The sequence below is a fragment of the Microcaecilia unicolor genome, chromosome 13 (genome assembly GCF_901765095.1).
Source record: "Microcaecilia unicolor chromosome 13, aMicUni1.1, whole genome shotgun sequence".
In the NCBI taxonomy this organism is placed as follows: domain Eukaryota; kingdom Metazoa; phylum Chordata; class Amphibia; order Gymnophiona; family Siphonopidae; genus Microcaecilia; species Microcaecilia unicolor.
The window spans coordinates 30,780,195-30,799,642 of record NC_044043.1 but is presented as its reverse complement, the minus strand read 5'-3'; the positions used below and the strand labels follow the sequence as shown (position 1 = coordinate 30,799,642).

General features: G+C 44.1%; 1 protein-coding gene across 1 annotated transcript in view; it reads left to right on the top strand.

Moving 5' to 3' along the window:
* The first annotated feature begins 598 nt into the window (after positions 1-598).
* Positions 599-19,448, top strand: part of VKORC1L1 (vitamin K epoxide reductase complex subunit 1 like 1) — a 119,257-nt gene continuing 100,407 nt past the window's right edge. Inside the window, exon 1 of the mRNA XM_030185919.1 lies at positions 599-842. Coding sequence (XP_030041779.1) covers positions 652-842 — 191 coding nt within the window. The 5' untranslated portion in view covers positions 599-651. The remainder of the gene's footprint in view (positions 843-19,448) is intronic.

The following is a 19,448-nucleotide window of genomic DNA, read 5'->3' as shown; positions in this document are numbered from 1 at the left end:
AGAGACTAAGCACTGGAGGAAAAATATTGCAAAAAAAAAAAAAAAAGAAAAGAAAAAGATTACTGCAAGCCAGCAGGTGGGGGCCAAAAATAGTGCATACCTATTTCAAGGTGGGAAAACTACATATTCGTATTTCCTTTCTAATTTAACCTATTTCCCCTAGTCAACAGACCTGCCAATTTACCCAGATTTCTGGCAACCCTAACTGGTTTCAAATGGGTAGTATCTGGGACGACAGCTACCATAGCCCGGGGATGTTTAAGTTAAAAAGCAGGATAAGTAAAAAAAATGTCTCCCTCTTTGTACGGGGTAACTTGACAGCTCCAAATGCATGTTCGGAATGGATGGAGTACAAAGTGAACGTATAAATACAGAAACATAATAAGAAAAATAAGATGCGATGACTTAAAAGAATAATTGCTAAAAATATCAGAACTAGAACATACAAAATTATCTAATTAAAGGAAAGGAAGGGAAGAGAGAGACAAGCGCTCCCTTTCCAGAAAGGAGTTACACCCATCCCTGTGACATCATCAGACACGCCCTCTCAGTAGGATCGCGCGCGTGTGTGTTCTATCCGCCTGCGCGCGCGGTTCCGCGAGCCAATGGTACGTGGCTGCGTGTGCCACAGGCTGTGAGGCCAGGAGGAAGATGGCGGCGCCCGTCCTGCGAGTGTCGGTGCCGCGGTGGGAGCGGGCCGCCCGCTACTTGGTATGCGTCCTGGGTATCCTGCTGTCCCTCTATGCTTACCATGTGGAGCACGAGAAGGAACGGAACCCACAGTACCAGGCCGCCTGCGACCTGGCCGATGGCGTGAGGTGCTCGGCGGTGTTTGCCTCCAGGTGAGAGGGAGAGTGAACGAGCTTGCAGGGGAGCGGCTGAGGGGGGCGCTGAATTGGGTGGGTGGGAGTGGAAGGCCGGTCTATGTCTGGCCACGCCCCTCCCAGCCCCGAGGAGAGGGACACAACTGGGGTAGCGGCTCCATGTTAATTAGGGGTGTCTAGGGGGGGGGGGGGGTGCCTGTAGTGCATTTGTTGTGCTGGTCCAGTAGAAAACTGGGTTCTCTGCAGGTTGTGGTAGCTTCAAATGACCCAGTATAATGTGAAGAGACTGCTGTATGTCAGCTCTCTTTATTTGAGCCTGCCATTGGTGATGGGCTACCAGTGAATATCTGCTGTTACTCATGTTAACGAAGGCGAATGCAACTACGACCCCCGCCCTCATCCACATCATAGGACTTTTGCCTTTAGGGGCATTGGCACATGTATTTCTCATCTTTTTTTTTTTTGTTCTGGAGACGGGACTTTCGTAAATTGCTGGACAGCTGGATTTCAGTATCGATGACTCAGAAGGAGTGTTTTATACTGTGTGTGAATACTTCAAATACTTGTAGGTTGTACAAACGTGGGAGTAGTATATGCGGCTGAATATGAGGAAAAAATTCCTTAAGTGTGTGCCTTAATGAATATTATTAAAACAGCATTTACCCTGCTAGACATATGTTGGATCTGTCATATGTTAATGTACATTGCTTCTGGTGTATGGAAAGTATGATGCTTTCTTTAATAGAATAAACTTCTAGCTCTGCCAAGTTTCATTGGCCTAACATGATCTGTATTTTCTACATATTGGTATATTTGGCTTTGCAATATTGTGTAATGTAAGAATTTAAAATTACTTCCTAAAAGAATTATTTTCATTGATATTCATACCTGATTATCAACTAGCCGTGTCCCTGTTTAATAGGCTTAAAGTCACTTGTGTTTAATTTGGAAGACAAGCATAAAACCAAAGATGTGATACTGCAGTGGGAAGAAGATCAACCTGCACACTGGCAACTGTTCCCAATATAAATGTGGAGATAGAACAAAAAAAAAAAAAAAAGAGTTCCAAGTTAAAGTAAACAACCTGGATGAGCATTATAATGCTGTTTCAGATCTTCATTCATTTTGTTTTAGAGTTTTTTTTCCAGCACTAGCTGCCAAGTTCAAATGATCCAGTTTTCCTTTAGTATCTCACTTATATTGATACCTTGAAGTTCACGGCAGATAACAAAAAGATGACTAGTTATCACTAGGAATTAAAATTAATCTGGAGGGAATTAATGCGACTCCATACAAAATCAGTTAAAATTATTACTTATTAGCACAGTGATTGCACAAGAAATGCCTAAATACAAAAAAGCACAAGTCTTAACAATATACACACCAGTTCTATATATATTTATAAGCCTAGAAATAGTTTTAACATCCATTGGTTCAACTTTCTTTAGTTGTCTACTACAACCAAACTTAGGGGGTCCTTCTACTAAGCCGCGTTAAAAAGTGGTCGGCGTTTCTGTCAGTGTGTGGGTTTCTTGCGTGCTTTGGATACGTTTAGTGAAGCCATTCTCTTTCTTTAATGCCCATGTGCTAATTTCCTCAGTGCATGGCACTTACCACTGGGAGCCCTTACCACCACCTATTTAGGAGACAGTAAGGACTCCTATACAAATTGGGTAGCAGGCAGTAATGTGCTTACAGTACTTGATTAGCGCAGACGTGCTTATTGTCAGCCCACAGACAATATTTTTTTACTGCAGGAGTAGCGCACGCTGATGGCCAAACTGCCACGGATCCTGCAGTAGTTCCCTTTTATCATGTGGTAGGTCCACATTAGGCCTACCACACCTTAGTAAAAGGGCCCCTTAGACTGTAAGTACCTGAATATAACTCACCTTGAAGTAAAGATGTGCGCTAAATCCAAAACATCTTTATTAACCTACCTAGGTTGGCATAACAATATTTCCATTTTATAAGTTGTTCTGCATTACCTTCTCTTAATTTCTGAAGGTAAATACCAAAGGTTTAGATTGTATATCAATCTGTGTTTTTTTTATGAGTGAGCAATGACTTGGAACTTCTCACAGTAAGTTCTAAAAGTTGGGAGCTTTTCCACTAGAGAAACTGTTTGCTTGTGTGTAACTGAAGTTTGTCACATAGTACCTCTCAAAAATAATGTCATCTTTTTATTGCTATGCTTCAAAATAATTAGTCTAACAAGGTATTTGAGCACAATCTCTTAAGGATGCCTGCTGTGGCAGACCCTTGGAAAAGACCTTTTACACCCTTGTTTTTTTAGCAAACAAACCCATGGGAGACAGATTTGGTTGTTGCTGTTGTGTGTGCACCCAGATTTCAATACTAGACTGACTGAGAGACCGATTTCAAGACTATGAGGTAGTGTTTCTATGATGGCAATATATTCAACAAAGAAGGAAAAACTCTGGAACAAGGGGGCATACGATGAAGTTAAGAGGGAATAGGTTTAGGAGTAATGTAAGGAAATATTATTTCATAGAAAGGGTGGTGGAAGCGTGGAGTGGCCTCCTGGTGGAGGTTGTGGAGTTGACGACTGTCAGAATTTAAAAAGGCATGGGATAAGCACGTGGGATCGCTTAGGAAAAGGAAGAGTTAGGGGTTACAGAAGATGGGCCATTTGGCCTTTATCTGCTGTCATGTTTCTAATCAGGTTTGGCGAGTCCTGTTCATGTCAATAAAGAGAGAGGAAATGAGGTGAAATTTGTCTCCTATTATGCTTATATGTTTTTTTTTTCTCTGTGTTTCATGAAAGGGAAAACAGACCTTTCAGAAGGTCATTGACATGTCCTAATGGGGCATCATCTGCCCTTCTGTATAAAGCAGGGGTTCTCATTTATGTTCTCTTTGATATTCCGCCTATACAAATGGTCTAACTGGTTTACAATTAAATAAAATGGGGGGGGGGGGGGACAGTCACTCTAGCCAGTCAGATTCAGGAATCCACATTAGTGCATGCAGATCTCTTGTGTATATTATCTCTGTTGTAGTGAAATCTTTCTCATGCAGGTTCATTGTGGTTATCCTGAAAATCTGACTGGCTAGGATGTATCCTAAAGACTGGGCTGGGAACCATTGATATAAAGCAGTAGTTCTCAACTGGTGTGTCACCAAGAGCTGGGAGGTGTGTTGCTAAAAATTTGACAGGACTCTTGTGCTTTTATTAACTTGTGTGGTGAGTTGGGGAGAGCTGAGAACCAGGAAGTCAAATACTTAATCTCTTTAACTAGTCCCATACTTAATTTCTTTAACTAGTCCCTACTCTTGTCATCAGCCCAAACTGGAAATGTTGCAGGCTTGTGGCTCACCCTTCTCCTTTATCCCAGCAGTCACTACTGTTGCATCTTTGTCTCTTGCATCATTGTTAGCAGCAGTGAAGTGATATATAGGATTTTTTCTTTGTTCAGTTGCTAATTGTAGCATTCAGTGTGTCATGAACATTATCTGTTAGGCGTGTCACAATAGAAGAGAGGTTGAGAACCACTGGTATAGAGGGATTTGTGTGGGTATGAAAACAGTAGGCTTGGGTGTTACCGATTTATTAAGTGATGTGATCTTACTAGTTTCTTGAGAGCATTTCTAGCAAAACAGAAGGAGGGGTATGAGAGAAACTAAAAAGGGAAAGAGTTGTTTAGCAGACTGCAAAACATGCTGTTGAGGTGATTTTTATGTGGCCTTGTGACAGCCAGCATTTGCACTCATAAGCTAAAGATGCCTAGATTGCAAAGTCACAATCCCTAAAAGAATAATATTCTATTGAAAATATGAGACTTTAGGAATTAGTTGATCAGTATATTCAGTTGCCAAAAGTGAGTCTCAAAGTTTTAATATCTAATAGGAACACATCATGGTGGGTTTAGTCTTTTTTTTTTTTTTTTAATAATTTGAATTGAATGTGGCTGTAATGAATACAAGTTCTGCATTTTCTTCTTGTATCTCGCGTCTGTGGTGAATGCGGAAGTGTTCATCTGGAATAAATATGTTAGGCACCTCTGCTATTAATTAGCAACTCTTGCTTTCTTTCCAAGTGGATGACTTTGGGAATTAAATGATCTCTTGTCAATTGTTTTGCTCCCCCTTCAGAGCAGTTCTAGCAATACTTTATTCTGTCTTTGCTATTGGTTAGCACACATTGCCTTGCTTAGTAGAATCCAGCACGGGCATTGATAACAGACCCTGCCTGGAGCCAATACAGAAAGTTACTGAGAGGTGTATGCACATGTTAATGGGCGTAGAGTGCAGAAAAGGGTTCAGCACAAGAGTTACCTTGTGCGGTACTGATGAGTACACAGTATATTAAAATGTATGGTAATGAGGCAATTAGTCTGCCGCAATACACAGATGTAAATGGAGGATTTTAATGTGTACACAATGCAAGAAATTCATCACCAGGTCTGAGGCAGCATAGATTTAATCGAGATTTTTTTTTTCTGCTTCCATATCAAGTACCTGCAATTTGAAAAGGCAGAATGGAAGTAACAGCTGTGGGTGGAGATAATAGCGGCTTCACTGCGCATGGTCGAAGAAACGAAAAGCTTCAGCACATCAATATTGGCCCTGTGAAAATTTTGTGTAAAATATTTTTGTGAGGCTGATATGTGCAGAATAACATGCGCATGTATGCCAGCAGTTGTTTTCTTTGGATATGCACACAATGAAGCTGTCCTTACTGTAGAACCTTTGTGCGCATGTGTCTGGTAGTCATTCCTTGATTAGCGTGCAAGCTCTGTGCACTTTGAATTTGTATCTACATTGCCACAGAATACTTAATCACTAATCTTGCAGTAGAAGCCGTGCACTCAGCTGTACCATGTGACTTTCTTCATCACCCTCCCTATGAAGAAAGAGCCGTTGGTAGGAATTGTAACCTTTTCTAGACTTAGCTAGTTAGATAGCTGGTTAGATTTGGAGTCTGGAAGGCAGGAGCACTTCTGGGTAGGACTTTGTTCTTTTTCCTATTCTGCCCTGGATTGTATGAGTCTGCAAATAGTGTATTTTCATGACCACTTACTCAACAGTAACTGAGGTAATATTATCCGTTATTGTTTCTCTGGTTTAGAGATAAGATATTCATAAATGTTCTTAAGTGAATCTTGGTGGATTTTTCCTCCTTGCTTCTACCTTCTATCTCTTATCTGTCTTAGCAAATGATAAAATTCTGTGAGAATTGGCCACTTACATATTTGCCTACAAAGGTCATGATCCACAGTCAGATGTTGCCATGAGCCAAATCCAAAAAAATATGTGCAACATATTGAAGGGGGGCAGACTCAAGAAAAATGTCAGAGAGTGGTGGATGCTTGGAATGCCCTCCCGCAGGAGGTGGTGGTGGAGATGAAAACGGTAACGGAATTCAAACATGCGTGGGATAAACATAAAGGAATCCTGTTCAGAAGAAATGGATCCTCAGGATCTTAGCCGAGATTGGATAACAGAGCCGGTAGTGGGAGGCAGGGCTGGTGGTTGGGAGGCGGGGATAGTGCTGGGCAGACTTATACGGTCTGTGCCAGAGCCGATGGTGGGAGGCGGGGATAGTGCTGGGCAGACTTGTACGGTCTGTGCCCTGAAAAAGACAGGTACAAATCAAGGTAAGGTATACACAAAAAAGTGGCACAGTGGGAGGCGGGGCTGGTGGTTGGGAGGCGGGGATAGTGCTGGGCAGACTTATATGGTCTGTGCCAGAGCCGATGGTGGAAGGTGGGGATAGTGCTGGGCAGACTTGTACGGTCTGTGCCCTGAAAAAGACAGGTACAAATCAAGTTAAGGTATGCACAAAAAAGTGGCACATTTCTTGAGCAGACTGGATGGACCGTGCAGGTCTTTTTCTGCCGTCATCTACTACGTTACTGTGTTATGTTATGTAAATTTCAATGGCTTTTGACTGTACTCTGGAACACACTCTAGAACAATGGTTTTCAATCCAGTCCTCAGTGCACACCCAGCCAGTCAGGTTTTCAGGATCTCCACAATGAATATGCATGAAATAGATTTGCATGTACTGCTTCCTTGATATGCAGATCTGTCCTGAAAACTTGACTGGCTAGGTGTGCTCCAAGGACTGGGTTGAGAAGCACTGTTCTAGAACAATGATAGTCCATTTTTAAATGACACGCTGGTTATTGGTTTTGTGTACATGCTTATTGCAGCATCCATTCTCTAAGGTGAGGGATTTGAATGGCTCATTAAAGAGAGGATAACAGAATTAACCCATAATTTGCAATAGAGGACTTAATGAAGTATCTTCAAGGTGATTTGTTTCATATTCAAATGATATTCTTATTCCCCTCCCTGTTTGTTCACTTTTTTCTTACTGTCTTTAATCACTAATCACTCAGATTCTTGCACTAGTCTGATCTTTCCCCACAAACAACTCAAATGATTTGGGACCGACTACGGTTAGGGAGAAGTCTACATGATGAAGTATGGATATACTATTTATAAAGCCATTATTGCAACCTTTGAAAAATCTTTGATGGCCTGCAACTAGCCATTTCTGATAACCTGCTTATCTGTCATATTCATCTCTTGTGTGGTCAAAGTTCATTTTTCTATAGAATTGTTTGCATATGTGCTTAATACACAGCACAAAGGGGCTAGAGAGAATTTGCTGTGTTGGAATCTTAGGCAGATATTTTCTTCATGCAACTTGATCAACATTGTTTTTGAGGTAAATTTCAGAGTGATTGTACTTGTATTTAAAAAAGAGCTTTTATATGCTATCAAAATGGCACACACTAGTATAGTAACAACACATCAAGGATAAAATTTAAAGAAAAGCTAAAGATTTATTGTATGAAAGTACATTATAAACCATAACATTAGACTGCATTGTCACCCTCTGATCACCCATCCACCTCGTCTTGTTTCTCATCCCCTTCCTCACCACGTTCCCCTTAGAAAGCTTTTTTGTTCCACTGATATTGTCATCTGTTGCTCATACTGTCCTGAACTTACAAAGAAGGTTCTGGCCTTTGAAAGCTAGTAAAAAAAAATGTACTTTTCTTCCTTTTTTTGTTTTGTTTTTATTTCTATTTACTAGTCTAAACACCCCAGGTATTTCTTAAATCAAAATAATATATCCAGTATCCCTCAACCCCTTGAGCAAAAATGGGTAGTAAGAGGCCAAGCTTTTAAAGACTTTTACTAAACAACCTAAATAAACATACCTCAAAGGCCTGGCATAGAGTTCCAGTGGAAAGAAATGGCATAACGAAGTCCTGGAGCTCATCTGACCAGCTTCCATTTGGTTACTATATAGGTCCTCTTCTTACCAGAATTAGCATTTAGCTGAGTTTTGGAAGCAGAAAGGAGGAGTGTTGTTCTCTGGATTTTAATTTGTGTCTAGCTAAAGTATTATTGGAAGGAGAACTTTTTAAACTATTTCTCTCTCATATATAATACGCTAAGACATGGGTTGGTCTGTCTGCATGCACATCTGCTGAGCCCTGTGCTGTTCAGTGACTCCACTGACTCCTGGCTTGCTTCTCACTTACGCTGACATACATGTGCTAGTGCCACATCCATATAGGTTCATGTTCTTCAGTGCAAGGCCCAGGGGCCAATGGTGACCCCCATTGTCTTTGTTGTTTTTCTTTTGCTACTCTCTGCCTCTCTACTGAAGCTCAGGCTAGAAAGGGGGAAGTGAATGGGGTAAGATACAGACTTAAAGGACAGGGCATTTCTCGACAGATCAAGAGAATGTTTGGAAACGCCCACCTCCAATGAAAAGTTTGAAGGTGCTGGTGGCGGTGGATGTAATTGACATGCAGTGGTCAGAAGTGTCACAGCTCTGCACGAGAAGATATTTGGTGGCTGTCCTTCAGCTCCTTAGAATCCAAAGTGGCCCTGACTTAAAAATTACTGAAGAACACTGTTATGGGTGAAAGGAGACTACATGCAGTTGGCAGTTAGTTGGCAGTGTGGAGCATAGTCCTGCAAGCATTTTTATGTGTATCACAGAATTTAGCCTCTCCAGTGATGAACCAAAGACCGACCGTTCACTTGTCTATTAGATTGTAAGCTCTTTGAGCAGGGACTGTCTCTCTTTGTTAAATTGTACAGCGCTGCGTAACCCTAGTAGCGCTCTAGAAATGTTAAGTAGTAGTAGTAGTAGTAGTTCCATCAAAATGGAGTTTCTGTATCGAAGGACTGTTACACTCCGGTTGTGTCATCCCAAGGACCCAGTGACCAGCTAGACTGATTGCATCAGCTAAGGATACTGACCAGAGATCCAAAACTGGACATTGTTTACCTTATACCAGTCACTTCAATTCAGTCTATTGCCGTTTCCTGTTTTATCATGTTTTGTTGGTTGTGATTGATAACAGAGAAAATTAAATGGCTGTGCAGAGGTCAAGTGCTTTAGACACCATCAAGGAGAATCAAGATCTCACTCCCACTGGCTCCAGCTTTTTGTTTCCTGCCTGAGATCCAGAGACATTCCTGGCCACAGCACTGACACCCCCAGGTCATATGGTTTGGTTCTGTAATCACTTGAGTATCAAGGGATCGATTAGTGAGGCCATTTTCTGATAGGGAGTTTGTATTATACCAAGAAACTGGAAGCTCTGGAACTCGTTGCCAGAGGATGTGGTAACAGCTGTTAACATATCTATATTTAAAAAGAGGTTTGGACAAGTTCCTGGAGGAAAAGTCCATAGTCTGTTACTGAGATAGACATGGAGAAGCCACTGCTTGCCCTGAGTTCGGTAGCATGGAATATTGCTACTATTTGGGTTTCTGCCAGGTATTTGTGACCTGGACTGGCCACTATTGGAAGCAGCTTACTGGGCTAGATGGACCATTGGTCTGACCTGGTCTGGCTATTATGTTTTCCTGTTTCATTTATCTTGCTGTACTAAATAAACCATTATTGTTATGGATATCCTGATGGTAAGTATTTTTATCAGTAAATAAGAGGGGTAGTGAGCCTTAGGGGCTGGGATAGTATGTGTATCTTTTGCCTAGACATATTGCTAGAACTCTCTATCTACACACACCTATTTGTATACCATAGATGTCATCTGTACAATAACCCCTACAGCAGCCTGGGAAGCTTAGCACGGTAACTCCACTGCTCTGTACTTGAAGACTTCCATCAATGTAGTTCAGACTAAAACAAATCCTTCCCTGTGGATTAGTATGTATGCCTCTAATCACTTGTTCTCTTCTGAACTTTTCCCAGTCTCTTCATGTACTTTTCAACTTGGGGGTCCATAATTGAGCATAGTATTGTAGCAAAGTTTTGAAATAGAAACTCTTGCTGGAGACCTCCTGTGCAGCTATCTGCCTATAGATGAAAATACAAAACAATGTGTGTTTCAATATTTGTTGTCAAACTGGGCTGTGATCCCCTGATCTGCGGCCATTGTACTTTGAGACTTTTGCATGTTCCAGGAAAAGTAAAACTCCCATGACAGCAGGGATCCACCACCAATCGAGAAACTCCTCGCTGCCTGTCCTCATAACTTGGAACTAGGGAAGTATGAAAAACAGTCATTTTATATGTAAGTCATTAATATTTCCTGCAAGACTAACTTTTTTTTTCTGGTCCTTGTACTTGTCCTGATGACCAGTAAATCTTTTAACCTCAAAATGCAGAAAACAGTACAATGTTGTTTCCACTGACAGAACAAGAAGAAATAAACACTTCAGTAGCAAATGAGGCCTTCACTATTTTACATTTTACATTTTTAAACTTAAAAAAAAAAAGTACATAATTTGCTTGATACTGTACATCTGTATGTACTAATTTCAGGCCATAGGGTAGTGAGACTGCTTGTGATGTGGCATGTGCTCATGAAGGAGAGGTTAAGATGGCTGTTGCAACATTGATTCAACAATTAGTCATACAGATACCTGGGTGTCTGGTGGACATGAGGATAGTGTGGTAACTTGCCTGCCTGGTGCAAAGATAGCAGACATCTCATATGCCACATAGACAAGATTCTAGACAGTGCTATGGAGAAGCTGGCTGTCTTGGTATATGTGGGTACAAGTGACATAGGAAAGTGTAGGAGGGAGGTTCTGGGACCCAAATTTAGGCTTTTAAGTAGAAAGCTGAAATCTAGAACCTCCAGAGTAGCTTTTTCAGAACGCTGCCCAGTCCATATTCAGGACACACATGATAGGCAGAACTCTGGAGTCTCAATTCATAGATGAGACAATGGTGCAGATTGATTTGTTAGGAACTGGGCAGCATTCTATGGAAGAAAGAGACCTATTCTGGAATGATGGGCTCCAGCTTAATCAGGGTGGAACCAGGCTGCTGGCATCAACATTTAAAAAGGAGAAAGAGAGAGCAGTTTTTAAACTAGAACCTGGATGAAAGTCAATAGTTGTTCAAGGGCATATGGTTCGCACTACGTTGAAGTGGTTACTTTTGCCAGTAATAAAATGTTTCCCTTCAGAGCATGTGAGAACCATACTGCAATGGCTACAAGAACTGTGGGCAACTGGAAATGCAGAATTATAATATAAAAATATTTAGAATGCACCAAATGGTCAGACAAATTATTTCCTCTAGTAAAAGCAACACAAGGTCCTTCCCCAGAAAATTCATGGAGTTGCAAAACATGCTGCTGCTCACGAATAATTCAAGCAGTGGCAGGAGCCAAAGTAGAATATGGTAGCATACAAATGTTGTTTATTCAAAGGAGTCCTCAATTGATCTTGTAACAGCAAATCTGGATTACCATAAAGGGCTCTTAAGCCTTATAGATGATGTTTTTTTTTTTGTTGTTACATTTGTACCCCGCGCCCTCCCACTCATGGCAGGCTCAATGCGGCTTACATGGGGCAATGGAGAGTTAAGTGACTTGCCCAGAGTCACAAGGAGCTGCCTGTGCCTGAAGTGGGAATCGAACTCAGTTCCTCAGTTCCCCAGGACCAAAGTCCATCACCCTAACCACTAGGCCACTCCTCCACTCCACTCCATTTATAGGATGAATAACTCTTCTGGGCAAAGCTACCCAATGAGTAAGTCCCAGGTTCCGTTTACAGGAGTCTGGCTAAACCAACTTCCTAGCTCTGTCCAGGGGTTATATATTATAAAGGAACCTGGCTGTTCTGGGCCTACACCAGAACTTTTCTTCTGTTAGAGAGAACTGGAATAAAAGTAAAGTCACTGCTGTGAAATATGTTAATTTATTATATAGGTAAGAAAATAGAATAATACACCCTACACTACAGCTCAGCTGTACAATTGTAGCTCCCTTATGCTGATAAGCAACTGTAGAATGTATTGTCTAACTAAAACACTGATATCACTGGTTACTAGGTTATTACACAATCCTGATTAGTAATACTGACTAGGTCATGAAGTAATACAGTTAGCAGCACATCTTCCTGATCACAAAGTTCTGACTAACCCGCCTTTGCTGAGGTAAGAACCCACTAGCTAATCCCCGACTATAGGAAATAAATCTCTGTAATCCTCACCGAGCCGACTCTAGGTGGTCTCTCAGATGAAGTGGACACAGGTTTTTCCCTTTAGACTCCAGCTGTTTTCCACAGCGAGTCCCCGTCTTAGGAAACAGCACAGGCTCTCTGCAGCATGCAGGATTACAGTCTCTCTGGCCGGTAGAGCTGAACCAACAGGTACTTTCTTCAGATGGTCAGTTCACAGGGTTGTGGACCACTTCAGGTCTCGCTGGTCTTCTTTTCAGCTACCCTTCTTCCAGTAGAACCAGACAAATTCCTCTTTGGCAAAAGCAGTGGTATAGGATTTCAGCCTGTTTTAAAATTCCAAATCAGAATACAACTAATCCTGAGGAATTGACCAATGGGAATTGCTGATCTTAAAAGTCAAGGATGAAAACTGTTGTATTTGATAATTGTTTCTCTCTATCTCTTTGCAGTAAACTGTAGTTGCTAATTTACCATCGATTTCTGTACCAAATTTTCACAATCCTCTTGCGATTTAACAACTTTGAATAACTTTGTTTCATCAGCAAATTTAATTACTTCACTAGTTATTCCCATATCTAAATATGTTAAAAAGCAGCAGTCCTGGTATAGACCTCTGCAGAACCACACTATCTACCCTTCTCCATTGAGAATACTGACCATTTAACCCTACTGTCTGTTTTCTATCTTTTAACCAGTTTTTAATCCACAATAGAACATTATCTCATATCCCATGATTCTCCAAAATCCTTTGGAATTTTCAGGAGGTACTTAGTCAAATGCCTTTTGAAAATCCTGATACACAATATCGACTGGCTCACCTTTATCCACATGTTTGTTCACCCCTTCATAGAAACATAGTAGATTGGTGAGGCGAGGTTTCCCTTCACCAGTGGCGTTCCGACGCTGGATGACACCCGGGGCGGATTGCCGATGCGCCCTCCCCCCAGCCCAGCGAAATGACACCCCCCCCAGGTGCACGCTGCTGGGGGGGTGCCGCGGCGCGCCTATCGCCCTGTCGGCTCCGAGTTCGCATGTGTTCACTGCTCCCTCTGCCCCAGAACAGGGAGTAACCTGTTCTGGGGCAGAGGGAGCAGTGTACACATGTGAACTCGGAGACAGGGCGACAGGCGCGCGCCACGGCACCCCCCCAGCGGCGTGCACCCGGGACGGACCGCCCCCACCGCCCCCCCCCTTGGTACGCCACTGCCCTTCACTAAATCCATGTTGGCTTTGTCTCATTAATCCATGCTTATGTGTGTGCGCTGTAATTTTCTTCCTTATAGTCTCTACCATTTTGCCTGGCACCGATGTCAGGCTCACCAGTCTGTAATTTCCTGGATCACCTCTGCAACCCTTTTTAAAAATGAGCGTTACGTTGGCCACCCTCCAGTTTTCTGGTACCTTGCTTGATTTTAAAGGTAAATTACATATTACTAACAATAGTTCTATCACTACTCTGGGATGTATACCATCCAGTCCGGGTGATTTGCTACTCTTCAGTTTTTTTAAATTGCCCAATTACATCTTCTAGGTTTTCAGAGATTTAATTTAGTTTCTCTAATTCAACAGCATTGAATACCATTTCTGGCACTGGTATCAATTCCACATCTTCCTTGGTGAAGACCGAATCAAAGAATTAATCTGTTCGCTATGGTCCTGTCTTCCCTGGCTGCCCCTTTTACCCTTCCGTCATCTAGCGATCCAACCGATTCATTTGCAGGCTTCTTGCTTTTAATATAGCTAAAGAAAATTTTACCGTGTGTTTTTGCCTCCAACGCAATCTTCTTTTCAAAGTCTCTCTTTATGGGCGCTTTGCATTTGACTTGTCATTCCTTGTGCTGTTTCCTGTTATTTTCCATTAGATTCTTCTTCTATATTCTGAAGGATTTTCTTTTAGCTCTTCCCTCACCTCACTTTTTAACCATACTGGCTTTTGTTTGTTCTTCCTCCTTTTTTAATACATGGAATATATTTGGCCTGGGTTTCCAGGATGGTATTTTTGAACATCATCCACGCCTGGTATAATCTTTGACCTTTGCAGCTACTCCTATAAGTTTTGGGGCTTGGGTTTTCCCACCGTTCTTCTCATTTTATCATAGTCTCCTTTTTGAAAGTTTAAATGCTAACGTATTGGATTTTCTGTGCATATTTACTCCAGAACTTATATCAAATCTGATCATGTTATGATCACATTTATCAAGTGGCCCAAGCACCGTTACCTCCTGATCAGGCTCTCCACTAAGGACTAGGTCTAGAATTGTTCCCCCTCTTGTTGGCTCCTGAACCAGCTGTTCCATAAAGCAGTCCTTGATTTCGTCAAGGAATTTTACCTCTCTATCAGTCCCTGATGTTACATTTACCCAGTCAATATTGGGGTAATTGAAATCGCCCATTATTGTGTTCCCCAGTTTGTTAGCCTCCCTAATTTCTGTTAACATTTCTACAGCTGTCTGTTCATCCTGGCCAAGTGGACGGTAGTACACTCCTATTGCTATCCTTTTCCCCTTTGCACAAGAAATTTCAATCCATAGGGATTCCAAGATGTGTTTTGAGTCTATGCAATTCAAATTAAGACTGAGCTAGACCCTGCTGCCTTCTATGTGCTATTTGTTATTTGTTAATGCTGTTTCAAAGTTGAGGTTTTAAAACTATGGAGACTAGTAAATTTTGCTTTTTTTTTTAAATTCTATATTTATCAGTAACCTGCAATTCCTCTTTTAAACCCCAGTCTTTAAGTTGCCAAAATGCAGAGCAAAATAATGTTCACTCACCCAGAGAAATGTCCTCTTCTCTCAGAGCTTCTCAGAAAGAGTTAAATGGGACCTTTCCTCTCTATATAGTTTTGATTTTAAGGAGACTGCTTCAAACAGTCCCTTTGAAGCCAACTCAATGATCAGATTGATCTTGGTAACTTTTGCAAATATTCTACTTTCTCACATCTTAATTAACACCTAATTCAGGTCGATAGCAGTGCTACCTCTCCAACAGCCAAGGAACAGAAAATAACTTTTTCAGGTCAAAGTTGACTTGCTACTATCCTTTTAGAAGACCTCCTATATTCTTTATCAGTTGTATTTTTAAGGCTATTTAGAGAACTCATTCACACTTTACCATTGCAGCTTTCAAGACATTATCATCATTGTTGGAGCTATGTGAAACCTCTGAGATTAAATGAGTCCAGAGGCTGGCGTTCTGTATGCCGAAATATGACTCTGTCGAAACGCTTGTCAGTTGCTGCATTGTGTCTTTTTACAGTCGTGGATATAATAAGCACTTCAGATTTTACCTCTGGACCCTTTCTTGGACTCTGTTAAAAGGCTGTTGGTTATCCCTACTTTGTTATTGTGTTTTGGACTTTATCCATAGGGTGTTGTTGTTTTCTTCTTGCTTTTTGTGGTTAGTTCTTTGTGAGCATTGAAAATACTACTCATTTCTATAGCGCTACTAGACGTATGCATTGCTGTACACTTGAACGTGTAAGAGACGGTCCCTAAGGGATAAGGTAGATGTAGAAAAATACTTTGTTCATTTTATTGCAAGGTTTTCTTAACCTCCGTTCATAGCTAAATAGCAAAGCAGTGTATGACATAATAATAGCAGCAGTAATGTAATTTCTGAGACAAGGTGCAAAGGACAATAAAAGGTTTAGGTACGGAAGAAGCCTTCTGGAATGAGTGTGTCCTGGACAATTCTATCTAGCAAAACTTCCACTTGTACAGCAGATAACATACAAAATGAACTTAGTACCCACTCTGCTGAGAAAGACAGAGTTCTTCATTTATTCTGATGTCATTTGACCTTCTACCTTGAATCTGACAGCAGTCAGTGTTAGTTTCTGCTCTGGGTTCCAGTGTATCTCTTGTGCTGAGATCCGAGTTAACTGCCCTGCCTAAAAATCTCTCCCTCTCCTAAACTGACTATCTGTGACAGGGTGAATCAATGTCTTATCGAAACAGCTGGCATGTTATAAAACCCTGAAAGGATAATTTTGGCCCCAATCTAAAATTTTGAGTTTTCTTTTCTATATAAATGTTCTTCTCCGAGGACAAGCAGGCTGCTTGTTCTCACTGATGGGTGACGTCCACGGCAGCCCCTCCAATCGGAATCTTCACTAGCAAAGGCCTTTGCTAGTCCTTGCGCGCCAATGCGCACCGCGCATGCGCGGCCGTCTTCCCGCCCGAAACCGGCTTGTGCCGGCCAGTCTTCTTTTTTCCGCGCTCGGTACGGTTGTGCTTTACCGTTCGTGCCCCGAAAAGTCGGCCTCGCGTGTCGTTTTTCGACTGCTTTCTGTGAGAAATCCAGAAATTATTTGGATTAACCACTTTTGGTTTTTCCTCCCTCTTCTTCGAGTTTTTTCGCCCCGTTAAGTTTTCTTTCGTCGTCGGGGTAGGCCTTACTTAGGCCCCGGTCGAAATTTCCCTTTTTTCTGTGCCAAATTTCGCCATTTCGTCTTTCGATTTCGCTGGGGGCTCGGCACCGCCCTCAGGCCTGTAGTCTGTGTTCCCTTTTGCAAAGGCGGACTCAGGTAGCGAGGTTAGCACAGTGGAACATTTTGTTCTCGGGCTCTTCGTCGGCATCGGCACCGGGGGTATCGAGTGCATCGACGTCTTCAGCGTCCAGACCTTCAACCTCGGCAGCCAGTACATCGAGTGCATCGAGGCATCGGCCCTCTGCATCGGCGCCGAGACATCGGACAGCTGCATCGACGTCGGTGGTACCGGGACCTCGTCTGCTGATGTCGTCGGACGGTGGTGCTTCGTCTGGAGTGCAGGTGAGGGCTGTCCATTCCCCTGCTGGTGGCGGTGAGCCTTCGGGTGGGTCTCCCCCTACCCTGAGGGCTCCTGCAGTACAGCCCCCCCGAGACCGACCTTCTTCGATCTCGGCCCCGAGGAAGCGACGGCTGGATTCTACGTCGTCCTCGTCGGTACCGGGAAGCTCCGGTGACATGCTTCGTCCCAAGAAGTCGAAGAAGCATCGTCACCGGTCCCCTTCCCATGTCGGTACCGAGAGCTCTGGGTCGCCGAGGGAGTCGGCACCCAGCAGGCATCGGCACCGAGAGGACCGCTCACCCTCTGTTCAGGAGGTGTCGATGCGCTCCACTCTGGACAGCCCGGAACAGCCTCCACGCCCGGAACAGATTCTGACGTCGACGCCTGCATCGACCTCCATGCCTTTCTCTGCAGCCGCTCTGAACGAGAGCCTCCGGGCCGTTCTCCCAGAGATTCTGGGAGAGCTGCTGCGCCCTACCCCTCCGGTACCGGCGGTGCTTGCGCCACCGGTACCGTCGAGCGTGGCGCCGGCTGGCCCATCGCCCGAGGTGAGGTCTCCGGCGTCGGTGCCGCGTGCGGTACCGGCTGCCGTCGCCTCCCAGGAAGGCTCCCCGACTACGTCGGCGGAGGGAGCTTCGCCGATGCGGGCGAGGGAGTCTACCTCTCGACGCCCCCATCGTGGACGTGGCTCCACGGAGTCGAGTCGGGCACGGTTGCAGACACAGGTCCGTGAACTTGTGTCTGACACCGAGGGTGAGGCCTCGTGGGAAGAGGAAGAAGACCCCAGATATTTCTCTGACGAGGAGTCTGAGGGTCTTCCTTCCGATCCCACTCCCTCTCCTGAAAGACAGCTTTCCCCTCCTGAGAGTCTGTCTTTTGCTTCCTTTGTCCGGGAGATGTCTACGGCCATCCCCTTCCCGGTGGTTGTGGAGGACGAGCCCAGGGCTGAAATGTTTGAGCTCCTGGACTATCCTTCTCCACCTAAGGAAGCGTCCACTGTTCCCTTGCACCATGTCCTAAAAAAGACATTGCTTGCGAACTGGACCAAGCCTTTAACTAATCCCCACATCCCCAAGAAGATCGAGTCCCAGTACCGGATCCATGGGGACCCAGATCTGATGCGCACTCAGTTGCCTCATGATTCTGGAGTTGTGGATCTGGCCCTAAAGAAGGCTAAGAGTTCTAGGGAGCATGCTTCGACGCCCCTGGGCAAGGACTCTAGAACCTTAGACTCCTTTGGGAGGAAGGCCTACCATTCTTCTATGCTCGTGGCCAAAATTCAGTCTTACCAGCTCTACACGAGCATACACATGCGGAACAATGTGCGGCAGTTGGCGGGCTTGGTTGATGCGCTCCCCCCTGAGCAAGCCAAGCCATTTCAGGAGGTGGTCAGGCAGCTGAAGGCGTGCAGAAAATTCCTGGCCAGAGGGGTGTATGACACCTTTGATGTTGCGTCCAGGGCCGCTGCTCAAGGTGTGGTGATGCGCAGGCTCTCATGGCTGCGTGCCTCCGACCTGGAGAATAGAATCCAGCAGCGGATTGCGGACTCGCCTTGCCGTGCGGATAACATTTTTGGAGAGAAAGTCGAACAGGTGGTAGAGCAGCTCCACCAGCGGGACACCGCATTCGACAAGTTCTCCCGCCGGCAGCCTTCAGCCTCTACCTCTACAGGTAGAAGATTTTTTGGGGGAAGGAAGACTGTTCCCTACTCTTCTGGCAAGCGTAGATACAATCCTCCTTCTCGACAGCCTGCGGCCCAGGCTAAGCCCCAGCGCGCTCGCTCTCGTCAGCAGCGTGCGCCTCAGCAAGGCCCCTCGGCTCCCCAGCAAAAGCAAGGGACGGGCTTTTGACTGGCTCCAGCAGAGCATAGCCGACATCCAAGTGTCAGTGCCGGGCGACCTGCCAGTCGGAGGGAGGTTGAAAGCTTTTCACCAAAGGTGGCCTCTCATAACCTCCGATCAGTGGGTTCTCCAAATAGTCCGGCAAGGATACACCCTCAATTTGGCCTCAAAACCTCCAAATTGTCCACCGGGAGCTCAGTCTTACAGCTTCCAGCACAAGCAGGTACTTGCAGAGGAACTCTCCGCCCTTCTCAGCACCAATGCGGTCGAGCCCGTGCCATCCGGGCAAGAAGGGCTGGGATTCTATTCCAGGTACTTCCTTGTGGAAAAGAAAACAGGGGGGATGTGTCCCATCCTAGACCTAAGGGCCCTGAACAAATATCTGGTCAAAGAAAAGTTCAGGATGCTTTCCCTAGGCACCCTCCTTCCCATGATTCAGGAGAACGATTGGCTATGCTCTCTGGACTTGAAGGATGCCTACACACACATCCCGATACTGCCAGCTCACAGACAGTATCTGCGATTTCAGCTGGGCACACGTCACTTCCAGTACTGTGTGCTACCGTTTGGGC